Source organism: Dicentrarchus labrax, unplaced genomic scaffold (genome assembly GCF_905237075.1).
Source record: "Dicentrarchus labrax unplaced genomic scaffold, dlabrax2021, whole genome shotgun sequence".
NCBI lineage: Eukaryota > Metazoa > Chordata > Actinopteri > Moronidae > Dicentrarchus > Dicentrarchus labrax.
Genome location: NW_026136709.1, coordinates 13,536,893 through 13,557,383, shown reverse-complemented (window position 1 = coordinate 13,557,383; position 20,491 = coordinate 13,536,893). Strand labels below are relative to the sequence as shown.

The following is a 20,491-nucleotide window of genomic DNA, read 5'->3' as shown; positions in this document are numbered from 1 at the left end:
CAAAGAAACATTTGTCAACAACAGGTTTTTATTATTCAAATTGTAACTGCAACAGGCATGTATCAAAAAGGTCAATACAGCAAAGCCTTTACAAAATCTGGCTCGACACTTAAGTCTTCCCAAAAATGGCTGTCGCAACAAATTGTAAACAGTTTTGTCAACAGTCTTACAGCACTTACAGCAAAATACAAATCAGCTAAAGTAAGAAAAGCACCTGTTATCTTTCAAAATGTTTAAACACAAACACAATTTGTGCCACTATACAGAATCAAAGTAGACAAACCAAACACAAAGAAATGGAATGTTCAAAGTCACTCGACCATTTTTGTTTCCGTACAAAAAAAGGACAGCTGGAGTTGTTCCTCACAACAAAAAGGCAAAGGGATTGGACAGTGCATTCAAAGACAAGCACACCATGCACTTGATGGGAACAGGAGCTGGTTTGGTCACTTAGCATAGTTGTGCATAGTTATAAGGCATCAATCGAGCAGTCCTTTAGGTTGCATGTGGCTGAGAGAGACATTCTGTGGAGAGGGAGAGTCTCCTTCAGTAGATCCTAGCCGAGAAAAAAAAAAACAACCTTGCATCACCCGCAGTCACCTCCTCCCCCCCTCTCCCTCTTGATAAGAGACTGGCCTGTCTCACCCTGAGCGAGTCGAGTTGCGTGGAGTGGACTACCAGGTGAGATGCATGTGCAGTGAGTAACTGATCTCCAGTCTGGGAGGGAAGCTACCCCGAGTTCAACCAGCACTGGAAGAGTCGGAAACGTCATCAGAAAAAAGGACTAATTTCTACAATACCTTCACAGGGTCTCTTGGAGATGTCATGGAGACGAAGCTGCACATCCAACACCACTGTTATTTGGGAGTGCAAGAACACATTGTAGCACAGGTGGAGTTACTTATGGCATCTGGTGTGTTTGAGTAAGGTTCTGCTCATGGCTTCAACAGTGGGATGACAGTTCAAACGAGTGGTTCTTCACATCTGTGCTTCCGAAGGCAAACCGTGGAGCCGACATGATTCACTTTATTTCAAGGGAAAGAAACAACGAACGAGGAGAGATGCGTAAACAGTCTTCGTAGAGGCAGCAAAAGGACTGGGCTTGTCACATTTTTTTTGTTTTGTTTTTACATGAGGAAGAATCTTCAATACAAACGCAACACGGCTTTACTTTAAAGTCTTAGGAGGGTCTCGTGTCGGAATACTCCAGTTGTCTCAGTTAATTCAGTTCAGATCATTCTTTAAATCTTTGTTTTCAAATGGCACTTCAAAATACCAGAAAAATGTCTTCTTTAGTTCTTATACTGCTTTCCCCTTAAGGTTCACCAACACAAAAAGTGGTACGTTCAGTCAGTAATGCCAAAACTACAGTGGACAAATAAATAAAAAGAAAATAAAAGAAAATACAGCAGTAGCCAAATGAGGTATCTATGTATTGCTCTATGCCAAAAAAGAGGAATTAAAAATTAAATAAATTAAATAAAATCAGTGGTTTATCAAGATGGGAGGCAAAAGCAACAAAACATAAACAAGGTGTTAGGATCAGGTGGGGCAGCGGCAGGGGGCAGCAGGCCATCGCATGCCCCACCTGGCCCCCAGTGTGTGGTGAGGCCCTGAGGCCAGGGTCAGGGGTCAGGTGGTTGAGGTGAAAGGGCCCACGAGGAGTGTCAGGATTTTCTGCTTCCCTGAGGTATTTCTTTGGAGCTGGTTCCTCCTGCAGTTGTGGCGGTGTTGCCGTCTGTCCGTGCAGCATCGTCCTCTGCTTCGGCGCCGGCTGTGCTGGGCTCCGCCTCTTCAGAGACGGAGGTTTGTTCCTGCTGCAGCCCGCCCCAGCTGGCCTTGTTCAGCCCCATGTGGCCCAGCATGGTCTGGGACAGACGTGTGTCGGAGAAACGGGCCCACTCTGCAAACAGCGGCTCCGCAACGTACGTCATGAAGCCTGAAGGTGGAGAAGAGGCAGCAGACGCAGATTAGGGCTAAAAGATTAGAAGCGAGTTATAAGTGAAAGCTGAATGCAACACAGCTACTTACCTATTTGAATGTTGCCAACTGTGTTGGCCTCTCTGTCACAAAGTGGGCTGACTTCAAGTTTGTGCTTCTTCTCAATTTCTCCTAAAAGAACATTACAAAATATAATATATGAGCAATTATTATCATTGGTTCTACTAATACAATTACTTGGTTATCGAGAATATACACAGAAAGGACAAAAGAAGGAACGGTTATGGCACTAAAAAGAGAAAAACAAACAAGTGAAGGGGAATGACAAACAATATAACAGCACGCAGCAGAAAAAAAGAGAACCTTGTTGGAAGAACTCCTCGGTCACTTTCTCACTCCACTGTTTGCTCAGCTCCCAGGGTCTGCAGGGGTTACAGATGTCTGCACACTTCAAAGCCATCTGTAAGGATGGGAACAAAAACAAAATAAGAGCTCACAGTTTTCCCTGAGCTGTTGAAGTTGTGTGTTTATGACGGAAGATGTAACCAACCTGCAGGATGAAGTGACGGTGGCTGGCATTACTCATGCACATGTTCTCCTGGTCCAGGTGCAAGCGAAACCTAGATAGGTACTCATTCTGTCTGCTGATGTCCGTGGCCAGGATTAAGGAGCCCAACTCCCTCTCCATATTCAGGCTAAGGGGGTTGGAAAGACAAAATGATCGTTGATGGTGGCAGAGAAGTCTTTTTAAATAACTTAACTTTCTGTGGTAACACATAGAACCTTTCAGTGGGTGTTATCTAGTGTTGTGTGTGCAGTTAGCATCATTTCAGCGTAAGACTGACCTGTCCTCAGCAGGCAGATGAGAGAACAGCCCAGTCTCTCTGAGAAGGCCCACTGCCGACTTCCAGTGGTGGTTTTCCAGAACTGAGGTATTCTGAAGATTAAAAAAGGAAAAATGTGCATACACATTAATTGAATAAATCATGTGACGTCTTCTACTACGGTACATTCATGAGTAAGATCTGGCAGAGTGGATGTTACGTAGTTTTACCCTATAGAGTGTAGCTAGATAGTGGTCAGTCTTGATGAGGAAAGGCTGGTTGACCCCAGGATGGTCCAGGTCATGTGTGGCTGCTGCTAGGAGGCCCAGTAGGATGTCACAGGAGGTCAGAGACTTGGCAAGCTGCACTCACAAGAATAATATGGCACAAAGATTATGATGATTCATTATTAAAATTTCACTGAAACACTTTTAGATCTTGAAATTGTAATAATCAACTGCGTTAAAGGTTTCTTGAGCCAACGAGAACCAAAATGTGTTGTTTGCATGTCTCACCAGGGGTTCCCGCATATAGCAGTACATGGCCTGTGTGACATCTGCAGCGTGAACAGCGTTGTGGTAGGGGTTGTCGCTGTGGTAGTCCTCCTGGACCATGACCAGGAACCTCCAGAGTTTGACCATGTCCAGCTGGAAGAGCTCCACCAGGCCATACTGGTTCAGCAGGTGGAAGGTCAGGGTGATCAGGCTGTTTCCTGAACAAGAAAGACAAACAGAGTGAGCACTCTGCTTTCGCTTTTCACTTGCATTAAAAAGGAGAAACTGCACTTTTAGACAGTGTTACGTTAGAAAACATTATTAATCTGTTTTCTCTTTTGCCATTTATTTTATTGTGGAACTTTTTCTGAACCTGCCTCGACTACCACTTCTTCACTTTCTCCTCAACTTCAAATTCTATAATTGTGTCTTGTGAAAGCACTGCGGCCGTTATTTCTTGCCATTCCCTTTCCTAGCTCTTGCTATTGAAGTACACAGTATGCGTCAAAGCAGGTGAATGGAGAGAACATATAAAAATCAAGAACATATTTTTATAATAAGTCATGCCCCTTGTTCATAATCACATATCCTGAGCCTGGACCACATTCTTATCTACTGAGGTTACTGTCACTTCAGAAATATGTATTCATTTCAATATGCTTATGCTTAATATGTTATGACAATAAAATAGACCCAAAGGAGCATGAAAGGTTTTTTCCCCTATAAGAAAATAATAAAATAAAATAAAATTCAGTGATTCAATTATAGAGTTAATCTTCATACAGTGAATCCTATGTGTATCCAATAGATGGCACCATAATAACACATTGAATCTAAGGCCGGTTTAATACTGGATTCTCCTGTCAGCGCTGCATTACTGTTGCTATGACTTTTAAAACACCTTCTGACCATTATTTCATATTTTACCTACCGTTCGTCAACCTATCAAAGAGGAAAATGTCAAAATTCCAGTTCCCGACTTTTTCCAGCATGCACTACAAGAGAGAGAAAAGAGAAGCATAGAATTAGTGATGTGAAGTTTGAACAAAGCAAATTATGTGCTACTTCTGCAAGCCTCAATATGGTATTGTTATAATGAAGGTAGGTGTCATACTCTGGCCTGTCCAGTGTAGTCTTCATCCAGGATGTGGAGGGGGATCTGCTGGGGGACTCCACGCAAAAGACGGGACGAGTGCAGGTACCTCTGGAAGCTGAGCAGCCTGTGGACCCTCCTCTCAGGAGCAGAGCTGCCTGATGTGGACCCACGGCCCAGTCGTGCTGCACACACAAACACAGAGAGACAAATTGACACAAGATGTAATATGTACAATATGTTATTGATACAACAGTGTTTTTGGTAAATGTTTATTCTACAAGCTCATTAGACTCGGAGAATCATTCGGGTTGCAGAAACTCGGTGGGGATCTGACACCATCACAGAGATATACAAACAGCCACTGCTGACACAGCCGCCCACTCGTAAGCCTTTCGTCTGGGATCACACAGCAGACATGCTTTGTCAGTGGTCACACACACACACACACGCACACGCACACGCACACGCACAGCACAGCACAGCACAGCACAGCACAGCACAGCACAGCACAGCACAGCGTCTGAATAAACCATGGCTGCAATCCGGAAACACGTCAGTATGAGAGCATGAGGTAGGATTACTTTTGGGTTACAATGTCAACACACACAGACACAAACACACACAACTTCTTTGTAACCATTTAAAAAAGGTTTCAATGAGTATGAAAGTGGTTATTTTATCTCACACCTATTCACAAAGCTTTGATTAAAAGCCTCTCATACGGTTTACACTAAGACACACCTTGGTCTTTATCATCATGTGAAATACTGTTCGAAAGCAGTCCACAAACATCTGTCAATCTTGCCAGAGAGGAACAAACTTTGTGTGGAGCTACAGTTTGATAATGCTTCTTGTTATCAGAGAGGCTGACGAGTCAAGGTTGTGATTCATACTCACTGTGAAGAGTTCGGAAGTCGATGCACAGGTATGGGTGGGAGCTTCTTCGTTCCGGTTCAAATCCAACCTGACTTCTCACTCTCACATCTCCTAGAAGAAATTAGCACTTATTTCCTCAAGATTCATGCTGCTTGAAAAGAAATGTGTCTGAATGTGCTAGGCCAAGCAGTATTTACAAATGTTTTTGATTATATACTGAAATTTATCTTGCGTAAGTGCCACAAGGATGGGCTTTATCACATGACAATGAACAGAGAACTTCCATAAGACAATCACAAATGTATGTCGAATTACCAATACAGCTGAAATCCTGTCCTCTTTTAAGCAAATCTCTATAACACTAGTCACAGCCAGACAGTGTAAAAGTTCATCACAGAGGACTTCTTTCATCGGTCCTTCTAAGAAACTGATACTGATTGTGGTTTTCTTTTGATAATATTATTTCTGATTTATAAATTGTATTTAGTTGCTTTTGTGTTTGTTACTATCCTGTGTGATATTCCACACTAAATGCTTTTATTGTGAAATACTTTGTAACTTTTGAAGTGCTATATGAATACATCTGTTCTTTCTTACAACACCAAAGTACAGCTTCGTGAAATTTGACTAACCTTTATTTTATAAACTAGACAATAGACAAAATGGATGGAACAATGGATTATCAGCAACATATGGCTTGAGTTTTAGCCACAAAATGCAGTCGAAGCCTCATGGGAGCTGCGGTTGTTGAATAGATTGATAACAAAAAATGTTTCTGATCAATATGGAAGTGGATATGTATTTACGGTAGCTCGGAAAACTTCAGCATCATATTTCAGCTTTTCATAACAATCAGGAAATAATTCATCCTATATTAAGCACTGAACATAGAGCAGAACCTATTGTCAAAATGCAGTAAAGCCCATCATTTTGGTACTCCCAGCAATCTCAAACAAGCAAAAAAAGATGAGAAGATGGTTTTGTAAATACTATTCGACCCTAGGGAATGTAAATACTATTTGACCCTAGGGTATACTATCCATGTGCGGGCAGAGTCACGCACAAACACACACTCACATGTCCCACAAGAGAAAATTCAATGGACAGACAAGTCAATCAAACAGCTGAGCATGCAATGCCATGTCAGGATAGTCTGCTCAACTATTAGTACGCAGAGCCACTGAGAGTGGCCTATAGTCCATCTATGACTGTTTTTAGTACTCAGGCAGAAGATCAGAAACAGGCTCCAGACTTGGACCAAACAGACGGCGGCCGGCCTGCTTGTAAACTGCAGTCAGGAGCAGTGAGAGCGTAGTGAGGTGACAGGATGGTGCTATGACACTGATGCAGTAAAATGCTAGTGTGTCGTTCCAGGCAACACTCTATATGCGGCAAGAAGCTACATGGCAGTATACTCGTCAAGGTGCTAAACAGTGCAATGGTTTGTTTCCAGCATGGCACTTCTGATTGTGTCGTATGTGAATTAGAATTAAAATCAAAGCATCACAGAGGTGTGTTCCCCCAACCAGCATGTTACTTACTTGCAAACAGCTGTTTGAATACTACACAAGCTCCTATCAAAATACCAAAAACTAAGAATTACAATTCAAGGCATAATGATGCTAAACATTATTTTGAAAAGCTGTTTGTAAAGTTGTTGGTATCAATGTGGAGAGTGAAACCATTTCAGTGGCATTTCATGTGCAAAACATAAATTATGACCAAAAAGACACTACAATTCATGCACTCCTAGGCAGTGAGTGAGTGAGTGAGAGTGTGTGTGTGTGTGTGTGTGTGTGTGTGTGTGTGTGTGTGTGTGTGTGTGTGTGTGTGTGTGTTGCCCACATGTATACACATCTGTCACATCTGCAGATGCATGTGCTGGGGCTCAGCACGGTGTGTGTGTGTGTGTGTGTGTGTGTGTGTGTGTGTGTGTGTGTGCTTGTGTGATTAGTGTGTTTTGAGAGTCACAGGGTCCATGTTTCCCCTGTGGTGCATTAGTGCTGGTGCTCTGGGGTGGATGTAGGTCATGTCATTATAACTGATGCGGCGAAAGCTCTGAGTCCTGCTATTTGAAAGCACATCAGCATTAACTTGGCAGACTGAACCCTGGCCCAGGCAAACACCAGTCTGCATTAGTGTGCCTCTCCTCACACTCAATTTAATATAAAATCTACAGACACAGATGCTTTATGCCGGTGACGTATAAGACTGCCATTATACTTAGCCAAGGAAAATGATTAAAAAGCTAAAGCTCCTTCAGTCAGCTCAATAAATTGCTGTTAGTGTGAGTAGACGCACGTGGCAGCAGTCGACTCATGGGCATTATCAAGCTGGAGAGAAACAAAGTATAGTAATATTATGTGAATGCTACAATAAACAGGATTTCAACAAAGACATTCAGTAAGCCCTAAACTGCCCCTGCTGTTTAATGCTCCCTGCCTACTCACTATGCTTCACAGCAGCAATCTAATATCTATGAACGACACTGACAGGATAACACTGTGAGCAATTCTAGTTTCATTCTGCTCACTGCCAGCCAAACACCATCTGATCTATGAGTTCAAGTGGCAAAAGTTGTATGCAAGGGCACATCTGTGTGTGGTAGACTGATGTCAGGGGTACACACAGGCTCTAATCACACCATTATCCCCAATAACCTTATTGATTAGAAAGCCAAGGCTGATCTGGCTGCTTCCAGATGCATTTGACTCCATCTGCCTGGCAGCGCTATGAGCCTTCTGTCCTCTCATCCATTTTCCAAACTGCTTATCCTGTTTAGGGCAAATGGACAGACACACCCACACACGTGCAGTATGTACACACAGACACATGTACATAAACACAAAAACACACTCTCCCAAAGAACCCTTAGTCGGTTTAAGGACACAAACCTGATCAAACAACAGACCCTTCAACATTATATCTAAACTACATCTATTCTGATTGAGAGCTTACCAAAAGGCCAGGGATTGAGTGGACATGCACTCTACTGCGTCCCCATCTTTTTATAATCTCTACATCTCTACATCCCTCCATCCCTCTGTCCATTTCTGATCTGTCCATTTTCCATCTCATTGCTTTTTAAGCCATTGTGTATTAAGAAATGAACATGATCACAGGATATATAAAACTACTGATGTCGTGGAAAATGTTTTGTATATACTGAAAATGATTGTGTGTGTGTGTGTGTGTGTGTGTGTGTGTGTGTGTGTGTGTGTGTGTGTGTGTGTGTGTGTGTGTGTGCGAGAGTGGGGAAACACTTACCTAGCATACGGATGTACAGTGCAGTCTGGTCTGAGCTGTCATAGGAGATGGCCCCTCGTCTCTGAACAGACAAAAAGAAACATCATCAACATGTTGTCTAAATTTAAACCAGTATAATGTTTCAATTATATAATTGCAATGACACTGGTGGTTGTTATGCCCAAAATGTATGTGGGCGGTAACACAACCCCATCTCCGCAAACACACACCTAAGAAACACGAAATAAAGGCAATTTTTTAAACTTATACACAGAGCGAGATAAGTGGAGGGTAGTATCGTGTTGCTGATGTTGGTTCTAATCTGCGTGTGTGTGTGTGTGTGTGTGTGTTCTAGCTCCATATCATCAGACTGATACGGCACTTACACCACTGCTATCAGTCATGTGAGAAACACACGTGCTATGTCTACACACACGCTGTGTCTACACACACACGCAGTGTTTCCCATAAATAGAAATTAATTTAGGTCCGATCCAAATAGATTTGCCCCCACCCAATACATTTACTGTGATATTTTGACTTCCCTTTAAAAGTCAGCCTCAAAATATAGTTGAAAATGCAGGAAGATGTATACAAAAATTACTTCCCTAATATGACGTCAGCAGCTGAATGCAATTTGAATGAATTTGAATTTGTATTTAAATTGACTTTAGCAGAACTGATAACCAGGACTGCTGCTGCCCACCAACCCTTGACAAGTAAACACCATTCCTCAATAACAGAATATTTGATAATTTAATGTTTTAACAAACTATACGATAGAATCTTTAAGTTTACATTTTCTACTTTCCTTGTGAAATCAATCTAAAAATTTAAACTCAACACTTCTGGCAAACATTTTCTAAGAAGCAGCTTCAATTGACTTGTCCACCAAGTTTAGCATCCATCTGCCAACTGTTCAATAAAAGTTGATCTAAATCTAGATTTGGATATTTAATTAAGATTTTTTCCAAATTAACACAAAAAGACAAAGAACTGCTTGAATGCTGGGCAAAAACTGAGTAAGCATGTCTTTTGTATCTTGTTGAGGTGAGTGACTTTGAAGTTGGCGCAGGACACACAAATGTGAGAACATTTCAGCAATCCGGTTGGAACATTTTTACATATTGCCCAACCCTAATCTGTACTATGCCGGTGTACCATTTTTACTGCTTACACCATCTACCCCTGAGCACTAAATGTAAAGAGATTAGAACTACTATTCTGATAACACCGTAACTGCTTTTAAAAATACTTTTCCACCTTCGGTACAGTTTTACAACAAATACATAAAATCACATCAAGTCAAACCAGATCACCAAACATTTTCTTCAGGTTTTTGGAGCCACAGTTACCACTGACCTACTGCTAAATAAAACAATGTTATATTTGGTATGAATAGGGGTGCTTCGGTTGACCTCAGAAGGATAACAAGTTGACAAAATACAGATGAAGATCCCAGGAATTAAAGTCAGTAAGTTGTCTGTTTAAGCTTTACTTGTGTATGCAACACCATCCAGTGCCAACAGTATCCCTCACCAGGAGGCCGCTGCTGCACTCAAGCACAGTGGTAGTTGTAGCAGGTATAACTGTGGTAACTGCATATTTGCTCTGTCGACAGACAGCTGCTCCGGGCTACACTGAGGTGTTGGCTCACCTCTTTATGCACTCCACACATCCTAGTTCCCAGCCCCTCCCCTCTAGACTCACTCTCCCTTCTGGGGCTACCCTCATCTAGAGTTACCCATTCCACGGGGAGTCTGCATGACTGGCCGGTTGGGTCATTGACAGACTATGTCTATATTCTGGGACCATTTAATGACATCCATCAACTGGACACACCACAAACACAAACATGTGCAAACACAAATGTACATACTTGTACACTCATTACTTCATATACTTAGGATTATTGTCAATCTCCTTCACACACACATACACACCTGACACTGTCTGTCCTCTAAGCTCATGACAGCCGCCAATCCAAAGCTAATATTTTACCGGCTAGCAAACAGCTTGACTCAGGGTGGGTAATCTGCAAAGCTGTATTTTAGTGTCAACAGGTCTCTGTGTTTACACACAGCACCAGTGGTTAGTGTGAATATTATAGATTGTGTGTATCTAGCATAGGCTGTGTGTCCATGTACATGTGAGTGTTTAAGGGTCTGGTATCGGCTGTAACATGCGTGGGAACTGTATAATGCTGGCTTTAGGGCTGGGAATGGAAGAGTGACCAGCCCTGCCAACACTTGCCCAAACAAACCTTTTGGCCAGAGCTTGCTGCAAACTTACACACACACTCATACAGGGCCAGCCACCAGTTGGCACTTAAGTAGACACTGGCATGTGCTCCCTTGTGAGCTGGTAAAAAGGAGGCGGCAGTGCAAACAGTTTGTCAATGTCACATTCCCACTGTGAACGGAGGGGAAAGTCACGTTTTACCCTTGAAATGGCCAGCCCACAACTCACACCCCGGCCACGCCTTGCAGGGCCAACTGCCAACACACACAAAACCACAGTGGTCCTGTCATGGTGCGACATGAACTTGAGCCCTTTTGTAAGCTCTGTGTTTCTGGCATTCATGCTTCACATCTGAGGGTGATGGGAAATAAGGGAGAGTGAGAGAGATGCAGGATGTCAAAGGCAGGACTAATGTCACAGAAGTGTTATTCATTTCTTAAAGTTAACTATGCACTTTGTCCCTCTTTGCACACACTTATCACAAACTTCAATCATATGAAACATTAGGAATGTAGTCCAGCAGTGGTTAATCTTCTTTTTGAAATGCCTGTTCTTCTAAAGGTTTTCTCACTGTATTTTACATGTTAGCATCACTTAGCATCAGAACTTAAGTAAAATGATGTTATATTCTGAAAGTCACAAGCCTGTTTTGGATTTTTTAAAACCAGCATATTGTGCTTGTTTGTATTTGTGTTGCATGCTCAGAAAACGGGATTATTAATTTTTTATTAAGGCTAAACAGAGACCGACAAGACGTATGCATGACAAGTTGATGCCACAGCAAAGTTACCATCTCAGTTTTTGTTTTATTTTTGACTGTACTTGTATAGCGCCTTTCTAGTCTTCTGACCACTCAAAGCTTTTTTACACTACATGCCACATTCGCCCTTTCACACACATTCACACAGTGATGGCAAAGCCAATCCAACATAAACTAACTCATTCATTAACATTCACACACCAATGCACAGCATCGTGAGCAATTTGGGGTTCAGTATCTTGCTTAAGGATACTTCGACATGCGGTGGCAGGAGCCAGGGATCGAACCAGCAACCTTTTGATTAGTGGACCTACCTCTGAGCCACATACTTCATGCAAGAAACTAGAAAGAGCTCAACACTTTGTACAGCCAGTTAGCAATAAAGTCCTTCTGCAGGCCAGATAGATATTGGATAGGTTCATCTATGACGCAGCTGCAGGAGGTAGTGACTTGCTAACTGCATTTTTTGATTAAAAAAAAAAACAGTTTTGTCAAGTAAGTGAACTGTGGTTAGACAAAGAGGTGCTGACAGCAAGCCCAGCTGAGAGGAATCTCAACCCTCCAACTGGAAACATGGGCGGTACAGTCCCCATATCATGGGTTCTGATCATGGTTGCTCACAGGTGTGCCACAGCAAAGGTATCCATCTTAATGGTAATCTGCCAGTTGTTCAAAGGCTGAATGAAGACAAACAATAAGATACTTAATCTGAGGCATCATCTTTGGCTTTCTTGGAGGATGTTTGGGTTTATGCCTTAATCACTGACATTGTCAATTCTAAGAGCCACAGAAATGTCCTAACTGCAGATCATCTGGATGGAGCCGAGCAGAGATGAACAAGGAGTAAAAACAAATAGGTTGACCCCTCTGTTAATCAAGAAAATACACTGAATCAAGCCTTATAATTCCCTTCCTAGTCTTCTGACCCCTCAAAGCTCTTTTACACTACATGCCACTTTCACAGTGATGGCAAATCTAACAGAAACCTAAATAATTAATTCACATTCACACACACAGTCTTGGTACCAGTGTCTATTGGCCATTTAGAGAAATTGCATCTTTAGGGACTTGTGCTTTGACCTCACTGCATACGGGTTGCCACCTTGCATCTGACCCACAGCCTCTGGCATCAAGGCAGGGCTGGGATTAAAATGTATACCAACCCGTTGGCCTGTGGCATTTTGTTTTTCATTTCAGACTCATGCAAAACTTGGGTGTGAAGGGAGAAATATGACTCATTGGGCTTCTAAAGAACAAAGTCTCTGACGAATCCTGGACAGTGATCACTTTGACATCCAGACAGACAAAAAGCCTTTTGTAAAAACTCGGAGCGGCAAGCATTATGATTGCGAAAAGGCACATATATGTATACAATATATCGTCAAATCAAGCCACAGTTATAGCTCACTAGTACACAGTTAAGTCCTTACAAAATCCAGGTGGCAAAATAAGCTGGGGTTTGCGTAAATGTCGTGTGGGTGAAGAGCTTACTCAACAATGACTGTTAGTAAAATTTGTGCGAAGTGAGGCCATCAATATACTTAAAATTAGATTAACCGTAGAATACTTTTACAAGAAAGATATTGGAGGAAAAAAAAACATATTTAGAACCATAAAAAGCACCACCAAAGTCAGATTCAACCAAACTTGTTGAAACATTTGCACATGTAGTTTAGTTACATTCAACAGCTTAACAATGTCCCAAATTGGCTGCAGGCCACATTTTTTTAGTTTTAACTAAAACTATTTTTATTTTTGGGGAACGTATAGAAACGTGATCTGCTTTAGGTGCCTTTAACCAAACACCTGGAGTGGCAGCCAGTTGGTGTTGAGAGCAGGCCAAATTCAGTTTTGTTTGAGTTTACTGCTAGCATAACAGTCTGCTCATTGTGCTCCCTGCAATCCCACGTGAGCTCGTTTACATACGACTGTTTCTTATCTCAGCTTAGTCTAGCTGCCTGGGGTCACAACACTCTGGTTTCTGAGGTCAGGAGGTCACGTACTGTCCAAATTCTGACTGTGTTGGTTACCCCAGAGCTTCAATGTTTGTCATTTTCTGACGCCTACAGTTAAACTGCTGTTAGTTTCAGAAATGTGAACTTGAGTGACCTCACTGGAATCCAGTCAATTCTGCCAGTAAAGGTGCGTTGAATAACTGCTTTTTGTCTACATGAACAGATACCTTATTGTCATGGTGATGTTTCAAAGCAAACAGAAGTGTGTCTGTTTGAATCAAAAGGCAATGGCTGAGTTTCAAGAGGTAAAATTCAAAACATCCCAGTGGCTATTTCAAACATGCTCTCTTGTCATCATAGCATTGTGACTGAGCTGATATTGTAGTGCGATGCCCTTTGAATGGAATTCAACTGTCCAGTGAACGGTGCAGCATTCTCACACTACCTTGTTTCAAACACAGACGTAAAACCTGCTTTTATTATGTCATTTGGCTTTAAAATTTGGTTTTAGTTGAGGACAAGCCTACTGCACAGTCAGTAAGTCAGCTGGGGCCAAGCAAATGAGGAAGCCAGCAGTATTCCTATAAACTGAAACAAAGCAGTGCACACACACACACACACACACACACACACACACACACACACACACACACACACACACACACACACACACACACACACACACACACACACACACACACACACACACACACGTAAATTCTCGAGATAAAAGCCGATGGACTCAGCACGGTTTCATAAACTGAAAGCTTCCTTCTGAGTTATGACCTCTTGCAGCGCTGTGCTGTGTGGGATGGCACATTCCAGTAACTGAGTGCTAGGCCATAAACACGGACAGGTTTGGATTGAGTGAGTATGTGTGTGTGTGTTTATGCGCCAGCCGTTGCATACACAAAAGCCCTAGATGGAGTCTACCTGTTGTAAGAGTATTTTATGAGAACTCTGTCCACTCTGACACACTCCAACTGCAGTGAGTTTTTGAGAGAGGGCTGCTGGTTTAAGGGGAGGCCTGGAGTGAACTGGCCTCATGCCTTAGCCGGCGTATGACAGGGCTGTGCTGTCGCCAAAGAACAAAGTAGCATGCTTGTCGGGTAGTAATATATCTACAACCAATGTTTGTTTTTTTTACAGGCAAGTAAAGTGTCTTAAAATGATTTAAGCCTTCTTTACACGGAGTGCTTTAAAGGGGCCTTGTATAAATGTGCTTTTAGCGGTGCTCTATGAAACAAGTAGAGTAAAGGGTTGGGGGAAGGGGGAGACTTGCTTCATATTCTCACAGGCTGTCTACCCTGCACAGGAATTTCATTCATTTTTAAACATCATCCCCAGGCTCTAATTGCTTCTCTGGGCCAGCTTAATGCCTCTCCCCCCTGGAAGTCTTAACCTTCTCAGGAGGGCAAACAAAACCCAAGTCCCCAACCAATGTGACTGTGGACAACTATTTGTTGTTTAAAACTAGCAACATTGGTAAATAAATTCTCCCTTCCTGTATAGGCTCATCCTGTATGTCTATAGGACAGTAAATATGATTAATATTCAGCCAGAGCAGTTGGCCCCTGACATTGTGTCCGTTAGTGTGTTGATGTGTGGAGCCACATTCTCACGGCCGATTGCACTCGACACTGCAGCACAAAAACAGAATGGTCATGTGATAAGAGGGGCCCCTTACAGAGAGGCAGACAGAGAAACAGGGAGTGTGTATGTTTAAATGAAGACAGGGTGTAAGGTTTGGCTCCTGTTTATTTACTAAATAATACACATCCTCATTTAATAACAAACAGTGCCATTAATTCCAGCTCATTCACACAAAATTCGCAGAAAGCCAGACTTTGGCAGGGAGAGAGTTAAAGTTTTTGTGAAAGGTTGTGAAACACCAGACTCAGAGTCTGAACGGCTCCTTCAGCATTCTTACCACATCCTGAAACTACGTCAATCCGATGGCACTGCACAGAAAAAAAACCTTATCGGTTCAGTTAAAATCAACAAAGTAACTCCCTCAGAAAGAAGCACTGTAGTGTGTTGCCTTATCATGCTCTGCACAGAAACATCCATAGTGTGGATGAAACAAGCAGAGATATCTCCCACCCTTACGCAGAGGCCTATCATCATCTCCTATCTCTAAGCATCTAAAATGAGAAGGAGTCGACCTAGGGTCAGCGGCCAACATACTCTTGATGATATCGCTGACTGTGATATGATGGACTGAGCTGCCAGCAGATCTGTGTTTCCAGTCAAAGCTGCTTTCCTCCCATTATCACCAAAAGCCATGTGACTGCTCAGGTCTCATCAATACTGTGCATCTGTTTATTGATTCTTGTATCTGCTGGATTTTGTTCCTCTTTTTTGAATACGTCAATTACACAGCCTTGTCAGAATGTGTTCACTGTGTGGATGCGTTAATAATACCAGATCATGACAGCCAGCCACACTGAAAGTTACTCTCAGGCCTGCAACATCTCTGTGCACAATAATGACAAACTAACTTTATGTGCTAATACATCAGTGTTTTGTAGTTTAAATGAGAGCCATGTGAGCCTTTGCTGTGTCTTACTCCTTGTCCTGTACTCCTAGTCCTTTCATTCTGCACCAATCTTATCTATCTCAGTCCTGTGTTTACCCTTCACTCAAGAGAAGCAAGGAGACCAGGATGCATCACTATATACAAACTACATTCAAATCATCTTCCACCGCACTTTTAGGAATTAGCCAACATGCATTGTGATAAAAACAATAGAGGCATTGTAATAGACAAATGAGCCCATTTATTTAATGCCGTTGCTGTTTTCACCGCCTCTTCAACAGCATATTTACACCCATTATAAGCATTCCACGACCACAGAGTGACATATTCTTCTGAGACTCTGTCGTGTCTTCAACCCTACTCTTTCGTCCTCTGTTTACAAGAGGAAATGTCTTCATCTGCGAGGGAAGGGGAGGGGGGTTGAGGAGAAAGAGAAAGAAAAAGAGGGAGCTTGTGAGTGAGCGGAACAAGATAGCCAGAGAAAGAAAAGAGACTGAGACTCCGGCCATCTGTGAGTTTGGCAGCAAGCCAAACCACTGCCCACAGAGCCCAGGCACATGCCTAACTGCCTCTTTCTGCAATGGTAGTCCAGAACTGCTTCCACAAACAACAGGCCTGTGGAACCACACACAAAAACACAGCAGCCACCAAGGACAAATGCACCCTTATGGTCATAAATAGGGCCCGAAACACAATATTTGTAGAAGTGTAATTGCTCTGTGACAAAGGCTGAGTGACACTGCTGTATGTGTACATACATGTTCACCCAATTCTGCCAGTGTTCAGGATAAAAAAGAAAAAGACAAATGACTATGTCAGTGGGTCTTTTACTGAATCCCTCCATGTCTTGGTTTTGCACAAAGCGTAAAAGTGTTTGTAAACCTTGTGCAATTTAACAATGTCTCCCCAAAAATTACAGGCAGATCATTATTGTTTGACTGGAAACTCCCTGAACACTACAAAGTGCACTGCTTGGTGCAAATGACCCATTTTTTTTCACAAAGAAGGACAATAACAGCACACCTCACACCTGGCGATTGAAAATGAACTCTGGTCCACTTGAGAAATCAACTGGTGAACCCGAGCAAGAGACACAATAGCTTTACACTTGTGTTTGTGTGCAGAGAATGAGCAATCTAGCATTATGCTGAGATGGGTTTTCTCCTGAGGTTTTGGGACCTCTCCAGGGATCCCTCTATTGGGCTGCGGTCTTACAAGCAAGATCCAAGAACCACCATGGCCCAGGAGAGCTTCAGGCCTTCGGATTAGTTTTATAAGTCTGCCTAACTAAGGCAGAACGTGATGATTGAGTGGTGGCATAATGACTGCAAGTATGGAGTGAATGGATGGATAGAAATATCAATGGATGGTCAGAAAGTCTTGTCCAGCCAACGCATTCAAAATTTAATGACATCTGTCAACAACACCAATATCCCAGCAAAAAAACAAAAACAAAACACCACTGAAGACAAGCAAAACTGAAGGCCTTTGATGGCCAAGGCTATGCATTAGTCTTTGAGGGAGCTGCCTGTGATGGTGTGGTAGGTTCAAAGCGGACACACATGGGTGGTTATGTGGAGCAGCGTCTTGCACAAAGCACTAATGGACAGCCCATTGAAGAGGATGCTCACACAGTCAAAGACAGTGACTTAATGCTTAGTTAATGTGTTGGGAGATGCCATGCAATGCTGTGGGAGTTTCTGTTCATGACCAGCTGGCGGGACGTGACCCTAAGACATGATAATACACCCTGCTGCTTTTGTGCAAAACTACTGAAGCAACAGTGAGGATGTTCGGGGGGGGGGGGGGAGTTCATTGACTCATGACTTGATGTGCAACTTTTCTCTGAGCTGAGGTTAGAGGCACACGTGTTACAGTTAGTTAAGCAAGTGTACCGCACAATGGCCTAATGGACAGTAGATCATAAGAGACACATGCTTATACAAAACAGTGACTCCATGCTTGGCTAATGCATTGGAGAAGCATTGTTCTGCTGCACCAGTTTTTCTGTGTACACAAGAGTCAAGCAGAACGTGACCCCACAACATGTTTGTGACCTACCTTTTCGGTTCTTTCACCGCAGAGAAGAAATAGAGAGGTAAGCTAACCAGAGGCACATTTTGAAGAATTCAAGACTCAAGCAGGAAGTTCAAGTATGACTCAATGATTTATGTTTTTTCTGTCAATGTGTCAGGAGATGTTATCATAAATAACAGTGTGGCACGTTCCTTCTGACAAATGTAGCAAGTCCCAGGAGTGAACTGGTATACTTTAGACATAACGATGTCAGTGCTGGCTAAAGTGAAAACCAGGAGGGCCTTTATCTGTAGGCAACACGCACATATGCAAAGTGGTTTTAGGTTGGTGTGTGTTTTAGGTCTTAGAGATAAGAAAATATTTGTGTGTGTGTGTGTGTGTGTGTGTGTGTGTGTGTAAGTCAGTGTCCACTGTGTGTGTTAGGGCCTAGATATCCAACAACCACCTGCAAGATTCCTGTGGATTATTCATGTATTTGTTTTAAAGGGTGCTGGTTTTAAGGCCTGTGTGATTCCCAGAGCCAAACCCCATTGTGTCTAAATGACAAAAAAAAAAAAAAAAAAACCACACATAAGTATAAGGATTTGTAATATATTTACCTGTGACAGCTGTCTGGGATCAGGAGCCCCGAAGAGAGAAGAGCTGGAGCTGAAACTAATGGCTCCCCTTCGGCTGAGGACATGCTTGGGAACCGGCCTGTCAAGAGGCAAAACCGGCAGCTGATAACATACTTCCATTGAATAGTCAGGGCTGGATCCGGATCAAAAATGTAAAAAAACAACAACAACAAAAAAAAAAAAATCTAATATATAATGAAAAAGATAACAAATGCAATGCGAAAATAGATGACTGGTGGACTTAGAAAATCTCCCAAAGCCGAAAAAAATCTTTCAATATTATGAAAACGATCTGCTATCGAGCTGCAAAGTATTTCTGTTCATTATGAGCGACTCAAAACTTGTCCAGATCGCCTTCATTGATGCTGCGTCTTCTCTACCTCCACCGTTTTACCTCCTTTGGTGTCATTCTGTAGGGGGAAAAAAAAATTCATGCTGCTGTTGCATTTGCTCCTTTCCTTCTCATTTTACTCAAATCCGGGCCCACGGACGACGAGACCTTCTTGCCATTTTCTGGGTCTTTATGAAAACGCTTCCTCATTTTCAAAGCATAAAAAAACGTCCGCTCGTTTGCGTTTCGTTGCGTCCACTGATCCGCATATCACATATCCCGAAATGAAAACAAAAGGCACGACCACTTCCAAAAAATGTCATCAACATATCATATTGTATGCAACGCCGGCGGATGAGGTGAGGCAGCTCCAGGATGTGAGACCCTTGTCAGCCGTGCCCCGGGTAGGTTTTTTCTCTCATTCAAGACTCACACCAGTGGCGAAATATAATCAACATGTAGGGCTTTTCCGTTTTTTTTCAGAAGCTGCATGATGAAGGAGCAGTTGTCTAATTCACCGCTGACCGTAAAGCACAAAGTGTCTGGCTCAGAGAGGGAAACCCCGACGTTCATCTCATTCACTGCGACTCCGCTGGGTTTAAAGGAAACGTAATGGCACGTAACGCGAAACTATCAACCAAAAAACGACAAATGAAGAACCTAAAGTGTGTTTATTTCCCTATAACTACCTACCTATCGTCCTAAACATTAGCCTACTGTATGGTTTTAAAGCACACACCACCTGCCAGAGATGGTGCTGTTGGAGCGAGCAAAAAAAAAAAAACGCCCTTGTCTGACTTCGACCAATGGCGGCAGGGCAGCTATTGTAACCTCAACGCTGATTGGACGAAAGCACTCGCGACGTATGAGACGAGTTACACGATTGGTTAAGCGGCCAGGGCGATCCCAAGACCTATATGAGCAGTCGTTAGCAGACGGCGTGGACTTTCTCAAGGGTATTCCTCCACAACGGGGCTTTCCCTGCAGCGGTCCACATCATTGCCTGTGATTACCTTCCTCTCATGACTCATACTACTTGGGAGCTGAGACTCACCGGGAGTTTGAAATACAGCCTAGGAAATACAGCAAAATGTTGCAGCTGTGTTAAGCTTAGGCAGTTTCCTCCATATGACTCAAAACACATGCTGATTGTACAGTGAAGTAGACTCTGACTTGGTCATGTTATTGTCTGCATTAAACCATTGTTTGCGTTTATCTGTCTGCAGCCAATCGCCTTTAGGCTGCTGGGCCACCATTATAAGGTGTAGCTGACCTCATGCTGCAGCTAGAAAATCATTACAGCACTAACGGACCAGAACATGAACATTTTCACTGAAGGTTTCTGTGCCATGCCCATGTGCTCGGGGACAATAGAAGTGCCATGGCAACAGTCAGGCCCTGTGCCAATGGAGGCATAATCCCCTCCCTCCCCATTTCCATGGGTCTGAATGTAGTTCCCCCACAATCATACCCCCCACAAAGAGGTCCTGCATCTTTTCCAGGCAACCAAGGCAAAACAACAAACAAGACGTAG

General features: G+C 42.8%; 1 protein-coding gene across 3 annotated transcripts; it reads right to left on the bottom strand.

Annotated features, from left to right (window-relative positions):
- Positions 1 to 10: 10 nt before the first annotated feature.
- pde7a (phosphodiesterase 7A) lies at positions 11 to 19,710 on the bottom strand. Of its 3 annotated transcripts, none has more exons than XM_051410535.1 (12): positions 18,609 to 19,710; positions 8,499 to 8,559; positions 5,253 to 5,342; positions 4,374 to 4,537; positions 4,191 to 4,254; positions 3,281 to 3,477; positions 2,996 to 3,127; positions 2,787 to 2,878; positions 2,492 to 2,636; positions 2,305 to 2,401; positions 2,032 to 2,112; positions 11 to 1,939 (listed from the first exon to the last, which is right to left on the bottom strand). In XM_051410535.1, the coding sequence occupies exons 1-12, from the start codon at positions 18,744 to 18,746 to the stop codon at positions 1,668 to 1,670; spliced, it is 1,533 nt and encodes a 510-aa protein (XP_051266495.1). In that variant the 5' UTR covers positions 18,747 to 19,710; the 3' UTR covers positions 11 to 1,667. The 3 variants fall into 3 exon arrangements, with proteins under 3 accessions (XP_051266495.1, XP_051266496.1, XP_051266497.1); XM_051410536.1 differs by having other exon boundaries at positions 5,253 to 5,339; XM_051410537.1 differs by lacking the exon at positions 5,253 to 5,342.
- Positions 19,711 to 20,491: the final 781 nt, after the last annotated feature.

Excerpts from the sequence above, each read along its gene's own strand:
- pde7a (XM_051410535.1), bottom strand. The coding sequence starts at position 18,746 with ATGGAAGTATGTTATCAGCTGCCGGTTTTGCCTCTTGACAGGCCGGTT. Across the intron at positions 2,637-2,786 it reads CATCTGCCTGCTGAGGACAG|CCTGAATATGGAGAGGGAGT; the intron begins GTCAGTCTTACG and ends CAACCCCCTTAG. Across the intron at positions 2,402-2,491 it reads ACCGTCACTTCATCCTGCAG|ATGGCTTTGAAGTGTGCAGA; the intron begins GTTGGTTACATC and ends CCATCCTTACAG.